Source organism: Acomys russatus, chromosome 12, assembly GCF_903995435.1.
Source record: "Acomys russatus chromosome 12, mAcoRus1.1, whole genome shotgun sequence".
NCBI lineage: Eukaryota > Metazoa > Chordata > Mammalia > Rodentia > Muridae > Acomys > Acomys russatus.
The window spans coordinates 1,136,768-1,149,074 of NC_067148.1; the positions used below are offsets into that span (position 1 = coordinate 1,136,768).

The 12,307-nt window shown below is 35.8% G+C and overlaps 1 protein-coding gene across 2 annotated transcripts in view; it reads left to right on the plus strand.

Annotated features, from left to right (window-relative positions):
* The window catches only part of Gulp1 (GULP PTB domain containing engulfment adaptor 1), a 107,526-nt gene extending 95,219 nt beyond the window's left edge, over positions 1–12,307 (plus strand). For both annotated transcript variants that reach the window (XM_051153770.1, XM_051153769.1), the window contains 2 exons: positions 6,988–7,082; positions 12,005–12,307. In XM_051153770.1, the coding sequence (XP_051009727.1) occupies positions 6,988–7,082; positions 12,005–12,076 (167 nt within the window). In that variant the 3' untranslated portion in view covers positions 12,077–12,307. The remainder of the gene's footprint in view (positions 1–6,987; positions 7,083–12,004) is intronic.

A 12,307-nucleotide genomic window follows, 5' to 3' on the forward strand; every position in this document is an offset into this window, starting at 1 on the left:
CACTAGTCTTCCAAGGCTGTGAACCCATTTCTGTGGGGACCTGGTACTCTGTGGTTTTGCCATATGGCCAGAGGCCAGACCCAACTGTGCTCTACACAATTTGGACCCCTCTCACCTGTGGGTCACTGTGTACTGGTGTTTTGTGGCTTTCAGATCAGCCTTTAGGTTCCTGAATAGTCACTGCTGTCCTGCTGATTAAACAAGGTGTGTGTTAGGCCCTGCCATCTTGTATCCTCCTTCATCAATAGCCTTCTTCTTAATTATTGTTACATGTATGTGTATATATAAACACAGACTCTTGCATATATTTAGTATTGATTGTATATAACATATATGTTCTGAGATTACCTTGGCACTGCATAACCAAAACAGCACCTATTGAAATCTGCGTTAATGTTTTTTCAATAAAAATGTGTTACTTAAACTTTAGAACTCCTGTTAAAATTTGATTCAGTGTTACAAATGGAAATGATATACTTCTTGCTGCTCAACACAAAGTGGCTTGAAATGTTTCTTAGTAGAAGTGAGATACAACTTAATGAATTACAAGTAAGGTGGTAACTTACAAATTCAGCATGCTGCCTTGCTGTTGTGTTATCAGACAACAACAAATGGAATTAGAGAAATCTCATATGGTATTATACTAATGTTAGTAAATTCTACTATAAAATATCAATGTTGAAATAGGTCAATTATCAAATATTGGTAATGTTATTAAGAAGTTATTAACTCTAAAAAGTCAGTAGCCTTCCTAAATATAAATGACAAATATGCAGAGGAAGAAATTAGGAAAACTACACCCTTCACAATAGCCACAACAATATAAAATATCTAGGAGTAACTATAACCAAGCAAGTGAAGGACTTGTTTGAAAAAAATTTCAAATCTCTGAAGAAAGAGATTGAAGCTGACATCAGAAGATGGAAGAATCTCCCTTGTTCGTGAATAGGGAGAATTAACATAGTAAAAATGGCCATCCTACCAAAAGCAATTTACAGATTCAATGCAATCCCTGTCAAAATACCTACACAGTTTTTTAAAGACATTGAAAGATCAATACTCAACTTCATAAGGAAAAACAACAACAAAACAGAATAGCTAAAACAATCCTATACAATAAAAGATCCTCTAGAGGAATCTCCATACCTGATCTCAAGCTGTACTATAGAGCAACAGTAATTAAAACAGCATGGTACTGGCACAGCAATAGGCTAGTTGATCAATGGAATTGAATTGAAGACCCAGAAATAAACCCACACACATATGGTCGCTTGATTTTTGAAAAAGAGCCAAATCTATTCAATGGAAAAAGGATAGCATTGTCTAATTGGATGTCTCCATGTAGAAAAATGCAATTAGACCCATACTTGTCACCATGCACAAACTCAAGTCCAAATTGATTAAAGACCTAAACAGAAAACCAGGGAAACTAAATCAGTTAGAAGAAAAAGTGGGGAAGAGACTGGGACACACTGGCACAGGAGACAACTTCCTTGAACAGAACATCAACAGCCCAGGCCTTAAGGTCAACAATTAAAAACTGGGACCTCATGAGGCTGAGAAGCTTCTATAAGGCAGAAGACACTGTTAACAGAACAAAGCAACAACCTACAGACTGGGAAAAGATCTTCACCAACCCTACATCTGACAAAGGTCTAATTTTCAAAATACATAAAGAACTCAAGAAATTAAACACCATCAAACCAAATAACCCAATTGAGAAATGGGGCTCAGAACTAAGCAGACAATTCTCAACAAAGGAATATCGAGTGGCTCAGAAACACTTAAAGAAATGCTCAACTTCTTTAGTCATCAGGGAAGTGCAAATCAAAACAACTCTGAGATTCCATCTTACACCCATCAGAATGGCTGAGATCAAAAAATTAGGTGACACCACATGCTGGCGAGGATGTGGAGAAAGAGGAACACTCCATTGCTGGTGGGAATACAAACTTGTACAACCACTTTGGAAATCTATCTGGTGCTTTCTCAGAAAACGGGGAATAGGGCTTCCTTAAGACCCAGCTATTCCACTGCTTAGAATATACCCAGAAAATTCTCCAACACACAACAAGGACATATGCTCAACCATGTTCATAGCAGCCTTATTCATAATAGCCAGAACATGGAAACATCCTAAATGTCCCTCAGTAGAAGAGTGGATAAAGAAACTATGGTATATTTACACTATGGAATGCTACTTAGCTATTAAAAACAAGAAAATCCAGAAATTGGTGACAAATGGATGGGACTAGAAATGATCATAATGAGTGAGTTAACTCAGAAGCAGAAAGACTCACATGGTATATACTCACTTATAATTGGACGCTAGCCCAAACGGCATGACTCATGAAAATCTTCACTTACCAGGAGATTGGGACAGATGTGAAGACATCCTACTGAGACTCTAGATAAGAGAAATATAGGAGATGGTGAAATAGAAGGACCTAGAGGGTCCTAGAAACCTACAAGAAGAGCATCTTTATGGGTGGATCAGGGCCCAGGGGAGTCTTCTCAAACTATTGCACTAACCAAGGACAATACAAGTAGTAAACATCGAACCCCTACTCTGATCTAGCCAATGGACAGGACATTCTCCACAGTTATGTGGAAAGTGACGACTGACTTTGACATCAATTCTGGTGCTCCATATGTGACCACCTCCCCTTGGTGGGGAGGCCTGATGGCACTCAAAGAATAAGCAGGCTACGACGATGAGACTTGATAGTTTATGACCACATAGTGCCGGAGGAGTTCCCCCTCAGTCATAGACCTAAGGAAGGAGAATAGGGTGAAAGTGGGAGGGAGGGAGGAATGGGAGGATACAAGTGATGGGACAACAACTGAGTTGTAATCTGAATAAATTAATAAAAGTATAAATAAAAATTTTTAAAAAGAAGTTACACTAAAGACATAGAAAATTGTCTAGATTTCAACTCAACATGGCTACAGATATTTTTGCCATTATGGTTTTTTTTTTTTTTTTTTTTTTTTTTGTTTTTGAGACAGACTCTTACAGTGTAGGTAAAGCTGGCCTTGAACTCTTTAGAACTTCAGCCCTGAAGTGAAATTTGATAGATATGAACCACTATTAAGGAACAATGAATTTTAAATATTATTTTTACTAAATATTTGAAAATGCTATGCAATATTTTTTTTACCATACTTACTCCTTCTCTTTCCCCTAGATTTCCCCAGTAACGAACCCCAACTACCTACCCTTTCTCAACTTCATGTCCCCTCTTATTTGTATAACTCATCTGGCCTAATATGTGTTACTCTTATACTCATAAATGTGGGTCTGTTCACAGAAGCTACACCTTTAAAGAATACTGGCTCCTATACCCAAAAGCCAACAGCTGTAAATAGTTCCTCAATTAGAGGTCAGGAGATCATAAGAACCCTCCTACTCCATGCTGGAATGATGAGTAGCTTGATCTTGGGTAGATGATCCCAGCTACTGTGAGTTTATGTGTCTATGAAGTTAAGTCATAACTGCATGACACTGCTTTTCACCAGTCATTCCTAACCTCTGGAAAAGCTTTCTATCTCATCTTCCAAAATGATTTCTAAGTTTCAGGGAAGGATGATTTAGATGTTAGATTTGTGGCTGAGCACTTCACTTGTACTTTTTCTTTTAATTATGATCAGCTATATATTTCTGCTCTACCATATGCTGCAAAAAGAAAATTATTTGACGAAGTCTGAGAGATATACATATGCATAGAAACCAGAATTTAAAAGACAGTTTAATATTAAAATGATTTGATAGAGTAATAATAGTAAGTTCTGTTGTGGACCTATGACCTCTTCAGTCATGAGTTCTTGGCTAGAGTAACAGTACCAAGTATATGTTTCCTCCTGTGAAGCAGACCTTAAATTCAATCTGAAAGTGGTTGATTACCACCATAATCTTTGTTTCATGACTGAAGACATGGTCATACCTTACCACACCAGTCATTATCATACCTCCCAGCATTCATAACTGGATTTTTTTTTATTAGTCACCAACTCTAAATAGTACCTGTGGTACTATAAAAGCAAGGCAACATAAAAATGCTTCCTTGACATTGCCAACTTGATTTTTCCATTTACTGGCACCCAAGTGTGTAGTGTCTTCATCAATGAAGTCTTGATATAAATTTCTGATTAGAAACAAGAACCACAGTGTGGTTTATGAATGCCCCCATAGACTCATGTCTTTGAATGCTTTGCCCACTATTAGGCGGTAAGGCCTTGTTGCAGCAGGTGTGGCCTTGTTGAAGGAAGTGTATCACTATAGGGATGGGATTTGAGGTATCATATGCTCAAGCTATGCCCAGTATGGTACACAGTCACTCTCATTAAACACTCCAACACCATGTCTGCCTGCATGTCACCATGTGTCCTGCCATGAGGATATTGGACTAAACTTCTGAAACTGCAATTCAGCTTCAATTAAATATTTTCCTTTATAAGTGTTGCCTCCTCACAGCAGTAAACCCTAACTAAGACAGAAGTTGGTACCAGTGACCGGGGTAGTGCTGTGATTGGCCTGACCATGCTTTTGTCTGGAGGAATGTGGACACTGGAGCTTTGGATTAGGAAAGCAGTTGACAGATTAAGTGGGGTTTAATGGTGTATCCTAGAAGGAACATGGAAAATAGTGGTACTGGAGGTGATATGAACTGTGAAGGCCTGGATCAAGAGGTTTCAGAGGAGAAAAATGTTAGTATGTGGCCTAGAGACTGCTCTTGTGAATTTTGGTGAAGAATATGCCTGCTCTTTGCCCTTGTCTGAAAGTCTGCCTGAGGCTAAATCGGAGAGTTTTTAGATGAGTTGTTTTGGCAGAGGAAATATCAAAACAGCTTAGTATTGACTATGTCATGTCATGTGGTTATTAGTAGTCACTCTTATGATCTCCTATAATGAAAACAAGAATGCTGAGCAAGGAAAACCATAAAAATATACAGTTCCAGAAGAAAAGGGACACCTGATGTTAAATGGAGTAAAAGGAGTGGTGACCTCAGGGCAAGTTCCCATCCAGCTAGCCTTCCAACTTGTGAAAAGAAATTAAAGAAAAGCTCAGAGCCTGCTGTGGTGGTTCACACCTTTAACCACAGCACTCCACAGACAGAGACAGGCTGATATCTGAGTTCAAGGCCAACCTCCTCTATGGAGCAAGGTCTTAGGTGGCCAAGCTTCAGCCATGAAGGAATCCATCAAAAACAGAAAGCTGTGAAGTGTAATTGAATGAGGGGGTTTCATTTTAGCCACAGCAAGGAAAAGACCTTGGCAGCTTAAGCCATGTAGTTCTGGATTTAAAGTCAAGGATAAAAGAAAGAAGTTACGGGACTCTCCACCCATGACCAAGGAAAATCACTGAGGCCAGGTATGTGTCAGAGGTGTTCCTGCATGGAGGACTAGAGAGGCCATTACACAGACCTGTGAAGATGAAATGTGGAGTGCCTTGACAACTCTAAGATGTTGAAGATGCCAGAATCATAGGAAACCAGCTGAGAAGTGCTGCTTAAGAGTGGAACCAGCCCAAGAGAGAAGTGTGTTGCAGTTAACAAAGCTAAAAATAGTTTGAGGCCTGAAGAGCACTTTGCTATCAGATGTGGAGATACAGAGTTTGAAATTTTCCCAGATAGTTTCCAGTCTTGCTTTGGTCCAGTATTTCCTCACTATGTTCCCTTTCCTCCTTTTTGGAATGCTAATGTATATCTTGTGCTATTATGTGTTGTAAATATGAGAATTGTGTTTAGATTTTATGTTACAGGAGATTACTGTTAAGAGACTGCATAAGCCTCAGAAAAGACTTTGGACTTTGGACTTTTAAACAAGGTTCAGATTGATATAGGCTATAGAGACTTTTGAACTTGGACTGAATGATTTTGGCATTATGCTGTAGTGACAAGCCTATAGAGCCCAGGGAGTAGAGTGTGGTGTTTTGAATAATAATGGGCCCATATAGGCTCCTGTTTTAATGCTTGACCTATAAGAATTAGCACTACTAGGAAGTGAGGCCTTGTTGGAGTAGATGTGGCTATGTTTGAGGAAGCATGTCACACTGAGGGTGGACTGAAAGATCTCCTATGCTCAAACTACATCCAGTGTGGCTCACAGTCACTTTCTCCTTTCTGTGGGTCCAGATATAACAATCTCAGCTACTTTTCCACACCATGTATATCTGCTTGCCACCCTGCTCTCCACTATGGTGATAATGAATTAAACCTCTGAACTGTAATCCAGCCCTAATTAAATGTTTCTTCATAAGAGTTGCCGTGGTCATCCTAATTTTACACAGCAATGGCTTGTACTGTTTGTTGGTGTATATTTGCGGACACCTCTGATCAACTTTTAGGGTAGATATTTCACATTTGATATTGGATTTTTAAATTTCTCAATCTATGGCAATTTCTCAATCTGGGAGAAACCTTATTCTCTGTGTTCATAACTACAGTTAAACTTGTTTATGTGAACACAGAAACAAACATATGAAGCTTATAAAATCATATGTTTCAACATCACATTTTTGTATATCATTAGTGTTTTTATGCCTCCTCTAACCCTCTTTCTTGCCCATCTCTCTCCCTACCTGTACTTCCCTCTTCACATCACTTACATTCTCTTTTTCCCTTCCCTTAAGATCGTTCCTCACTTTCTTCACCAATAATCCCATTCTAGCTTCCCAGATTCTCCAGATACTCCATGTTAAACATACAAATATAAATATTTAACACTAGTTTTAACATATGAATAAGAATATATAATGCTTGTCTGTGGCAATAGCACCTTGAATGTGACTGTGCCAGAGAATTTTTAGTATAAAATGTATTTTTACCTACTTAGTTTAAGAATAAAGTATCAGTACCTCATTCAATACTGTAAATACTTATAGTAACTTAATAATTAAACTCATACTTTCAATTCCCGTAGTCCTGATTTTGTTCTAGCTCAACTAATTTTCCTCATCTCACTTTCCAATTGTTTTCTTCTTTACAGAACGGGACCTTTTTGGAGCTGAACCTTTCGATCCATTTAACTGTGGAGCAGGGGACTTCCCTCCGGATATTCAGTCCAAATTAGATGAGATGCAGGTGACTATTTTGATAGAGTTGACCACACATTGCTTACTTCTTTTAAATCTGGAACAACTACTACAAATGGTTGTACCAAAACTCTATCCCTTGTTTGTAAAGAGGCTTGCTTAAAACAGTTCAACTGAAAATAATTGTATTTATCCCTAAAAACACTGTACAGATTCTAAAGATTGTGTCTTTCAATCTGTGAGTGATTCAGTATACAATGGGAAGAATACAGTTATTTTTAATACAAAATGAAAGAATTCTACTTTTTTAATTGAGAACTTACAAGGCTATTGCAATGAAATTTTAGGATTTTGTCTCATTCTCATTTTTATTTCAAAATTTTAAAAGGATTGGATGAGGGGAAATCTGTGTAAGACTACAATCATTCTTTCTGAAAAGAAAAGCCTCTGTAATTGAGGCTCATGACTTTTCAACTTTTGAGAAGGTAGACACCAGTGGCAACTTCTTTATGAATGTGGTCAAGGTGACTTTTTCTCTCCTTTCTCTAAATTTTTCTGTAAGTTGAAAGAAATTTGGTTTTTAACGCTTTATACATTGAGCTGTGATGGGAAAATACTGATACTTAGACCAAAATAAAGGCTTCTATTTATATCTTCCCTTCACTTTAAAATGAAACAATTATGTCCTATTTTATATCACAAGCATTTATTTATTAATAGAATACAGAGCACCACAAGTTACTTGGGTCTGACTGAGAAGAGGTGGTTGAGACACTAATGTGAGAGGTTGAGTTATTTCTGTGTGTTGTCATGGTAACCTACTCTCTCTTTGTTCTTTAGCACCCCTGCATAAGTACCCCCAAATCAGAGCACAAGCAGTGATCTAAAGGTGGCAAAAATACTCCTTTCTCTGAGACAATAATATAAACTCATCCACTCACATAAGTAACATGCTGCCGCATTTTCTAATTATTATGTACACATCTTTTTTGTTCTGGATTTAGTGATATGCTTGTGCTTAAAAGATTTAATTATGTAAAATATACAATGATGTTTTCAAAGAATATATCAAAATTTGTAAAATTTAATCACTTTTCCATTACAACTTATTTCAGAGACTTAAAATTTACTAAAATCATCATTTCTTTAAAAATATTGTGAAAAATCCACTTCTGACTAAACTGTATAATTTTTATCTAATTAGGATACATCATAACATCAACAAAGCTCACACTAAGACATTTAGTAAAATAAGATGTACAGTATTTCGGGGTGGAACAAAGACCACTCAATTGAACTTCTGTTCATCTTGATATGCAATGTGTCTGAAAGCAGTGACTTCTCATCTTTAAATTTCAGATACTGGCTACTGGTGATTGAAACATAACACTATGTCCTCTCTGAAATTAATTCCTTTCCTTTGTTGTCACCTTTGCTAATTCAACGGAGCCATCTGGGCAATGCCTTTTGAACATAAACATGGAAACTGCGTAGAGTCACTGTTCTCAGGGTGCTAAATATGAAGACTTTCCATGAAAGCATTTTGTTTTTAATACCAAGCTTAAAACATTTAAAGACTTTAAAAGATAAGCTTTCATCTTTTGAAGCTACCAAGTTTAAGAACTATAGTATAAGAGTGATTTAGTAATGTGATAATCAGGCAGCCTTAAACTAGATGCAATGCTATTGGTTTTGAACTTTCTAATCCTTTTTTAATGTCTTTTTTATTCTCCTGCTTTCATGGTGGGTAGCGCCAGAGATGGTTGGTATTTCATTTTCATAATTTAAAGAGATAGCAAACTTTTTAAGAGCTAAAACATTTGTATTTGTATGTTTTACTTAATATCTATTCAAACATATGGCTGTGTATTTGTTCAATATGCTTAAAGATATTCTATAACTCACATCTTCAGGTTTTATTTTGGTTATTGTCAATACTTCATTGTTCACCTCACTGTGTGTTTCTGTTCAAAATATACTTGCAAGGTCACTTTAATAGTAAAATAATATTTCATTTATAGTCTACAATGAATTTGTCATTGATTTACTACTCACATAATCTAACATGCACATATAGCTACTCTAGCTTTCATATTATATGAAATACCAATATAGTATAATAATCTGTGAACCCTATGACATTAGTGATAAGCCTTGGTAAATATTTACTTTTCCTCTTTCACTATGGAGGGTTAAAACTAAATTACTACTAAGAGTTTCAGTACTAACTGAAATTCAAGGAATATGTATGCATGCAAGAATTAAAGCAGAAATGTTAAGCCATATTTCCTTTCAAATAGTTGAACAATGTAATATATATTTGGAATCAGTCATCTACTAATTTGATCTGACATGCTTTAAACTGTAAGGCATGTATCTCTGTCAGATGAAGGAACAGGATAATATTGATATCCATGAGCATATTCTATAAATTATAATAATGAAGTACAGAGGTGAGGAGGATAACTCAGTTAGCAAAGTGCTTGTCATGCAAACGTTGAGAACCTTAGTCTCAGAACCCACAAGAAAACACAGGGTAATCTCATCACAAGGGAGACAGAGACAGGAGGTTTCCTATGGCTCCTTGGTCAGAGAGTGTAGACTAATTGGGAAGTTTTAAGCCAATGGAACTGTTTCAAAGGGCTTGGAAGACATTCCTGAAAAAATGAAAGCCAAGCTTGATCTCTGGCCTCTATACACATGCCCATGCATATGTACCTACAGTCACACATACACATGCACCTGTGCAAACATGGGTATGCAAACACATACATGAACACATATACACCTATACACACATGCATAAAACAAAGTAATATCTTTACAAACAATGGCAAGTGTATAAAAGATGAGGGAATTATGCACAAATATCAATTCAACTTTTTAAAATATTGAAAGCTTATATATAAGTATACAAATAAGCAATACCTCCAGGTAAGTGTCTCCTGTGGAATTATGCCCAAAATTGGTCTCCAGCTTCTATATGCATCCACATACATAGGCATGCAAACTTGTGCATACACGTGCCCCTACTGGTATAATTAAAGAACAGACAAATGACTTGGAGGCCAAATACTCATCACATGAATAACAAGCCCTGGCTCACAAAGACGAGACCACAGTTCACTTACCCATATGTGAATGTGCTCTCTGCATCAAAGCAGATATATTTTTAATATTTTTATACAGTTACACTGTTTATTTCTCAACATTTTCACATATACTGTTTATTTAAATTTTTAAAATTTTAAATAACTTTTAAAATCTATAAGTGCCACTTTTACGTGATAGGCAATTTAAAATTTAAAAATAAACAGTATATGTGAAAATGTTGGGAAACAAACTGTGTAACTCTTTATTAGACCAAGGTTAGTTTGTAGCTTAGCAACTCTCTGGGGGGTCATTTGATAGTAATATTTACACTCATGTTTTATATATTATTTAAAATAAAAATAAAATTATAAATATGTTAAATTTTTATTCATGAAATTATGCTATTGGCCTTATTTATGATTGTAAGGTAATGGAAACGAATTGATCCTATAAAGATTAATAAGTTGCTAGAATGAATTAGTCTTATGAGAAATGTAATGTAGAAAGTTAGTTCTTTTAGATAACAGAATACAAAATTGTAGGTAATATACTCCACAAAAAAAGTTTCTGCTCTCATGAAACGTAATACTCTGTAAGAACAGATAATGAAGGACTAACCTCAGGGTCTGAGCAGTTAGGTCACAGATCTCTTTTCTCTATATGCTGTTATCTGAAAATAGGAAAACATAGTTCTGCACAATGTTTCATATAAAAAGAATTTGGTTAATGTTTTAATGAAGTGTTGAGTAATTATTTTATGATATTAGTTAATAATAGTCCCATCATTACATGAAATAAATAAGCCTCATTTTTATGAGATTGAAGTGCTACTTATTGCACTAATGAGGCTCCTTAAACTTCATTTTAAATAAGAGATTTAAAGAGTCAAAAGGAGCAGTCAAAATTCATTACATTATGAAATAAAAATGAAACTGTTGAAGGAAGGTTGGTGTGTGTGTGTGTGTCTGTGTGTATATAGGAGTATATATATATATATTTTATCATATATGATATGTTTTATATTTATATTTACATATATATCAACAATTACAGAATAAACCAAAGAGGGTGAATATGTGAAATTTGACAGGGAGAAAGTGGAAGGAGGAAACAATGTAATTATATTATAATTTCAAAAATAAGAAGAAATAATGAAAATTAATGGAAAGGAAAAGCAACAGCAGAACTGATGGGCAGCTGTCAGATGGTGTAGTGGTCCATGATATAGAACGCTGTTCACAGTAGGCACTGTCCTTACAAAGGTATTTTACTCAGAATGTGGGCTGTGGTATCAGAAAGAAAACTTGAATTTTTTTCAGGCTTCCTTGAACTCTCACCAATAGAGGCACTGGACAAATAGTTCAACAGGGAAGAGCATGTACTACAGCTCTTCCAGAGGACCTGAGTTCAATTCCCTGCACCCAGGTTAAACGACTCACAACTATCTGCAGCTCCAGTTCTTGGAGATGCAGTGCCATCTTCTGGTCACGTACGCACGCGGGCGCGCGCGCACACACACACACACACAAGCATGCACACCAACACACACATTTTTAAAACTAGTAAATAAGTTAGAGTAAAATGGAATATTGAAAATGTATGCTATATAAGAAAAGGATGTTTTAAAACTATTCCAGGCCTTAGATCAGTATTTCCCTCTGTTTCCCATCCACACAGCTCACATACATAAACGAGCAAAATGTTCCTAAGTATAAAAGAACTCACAGTACTTCGCATCAATGAAATATTTTATAAGCCAAAATTTACATTTATATAAAACATAAAGACTTAACCTTTGTTCATAGTCTCTTTACTTACTGATATGATTTTCTTTTGCTATTATTGCTTATACTTTAACAATTTTATTCTACTTTACAGGAGGGGTTCAAAATGGGACTAACTCTTGAAGGCACAGTATTTTGTCTCGACCCATTAGACAGCAGGTGCTGACGTCATGAATGAGTGATCCTGACATGCCTAATTGGTTTATATATATATATATACCATTCATTATTTTAAGACAAGTATTATACTTGTGCCAATATATTTTTCCATATCTAAATGTTTTTAAATCGGTTGAAGTAAAAATCTTTTCACTTTCACTGTTGACTTATCTGTTATTTTAAAAAGAACTTAGTGTAATGTCTATTGGACTTTTATGTTCTCTTTGTTATGTGTGAA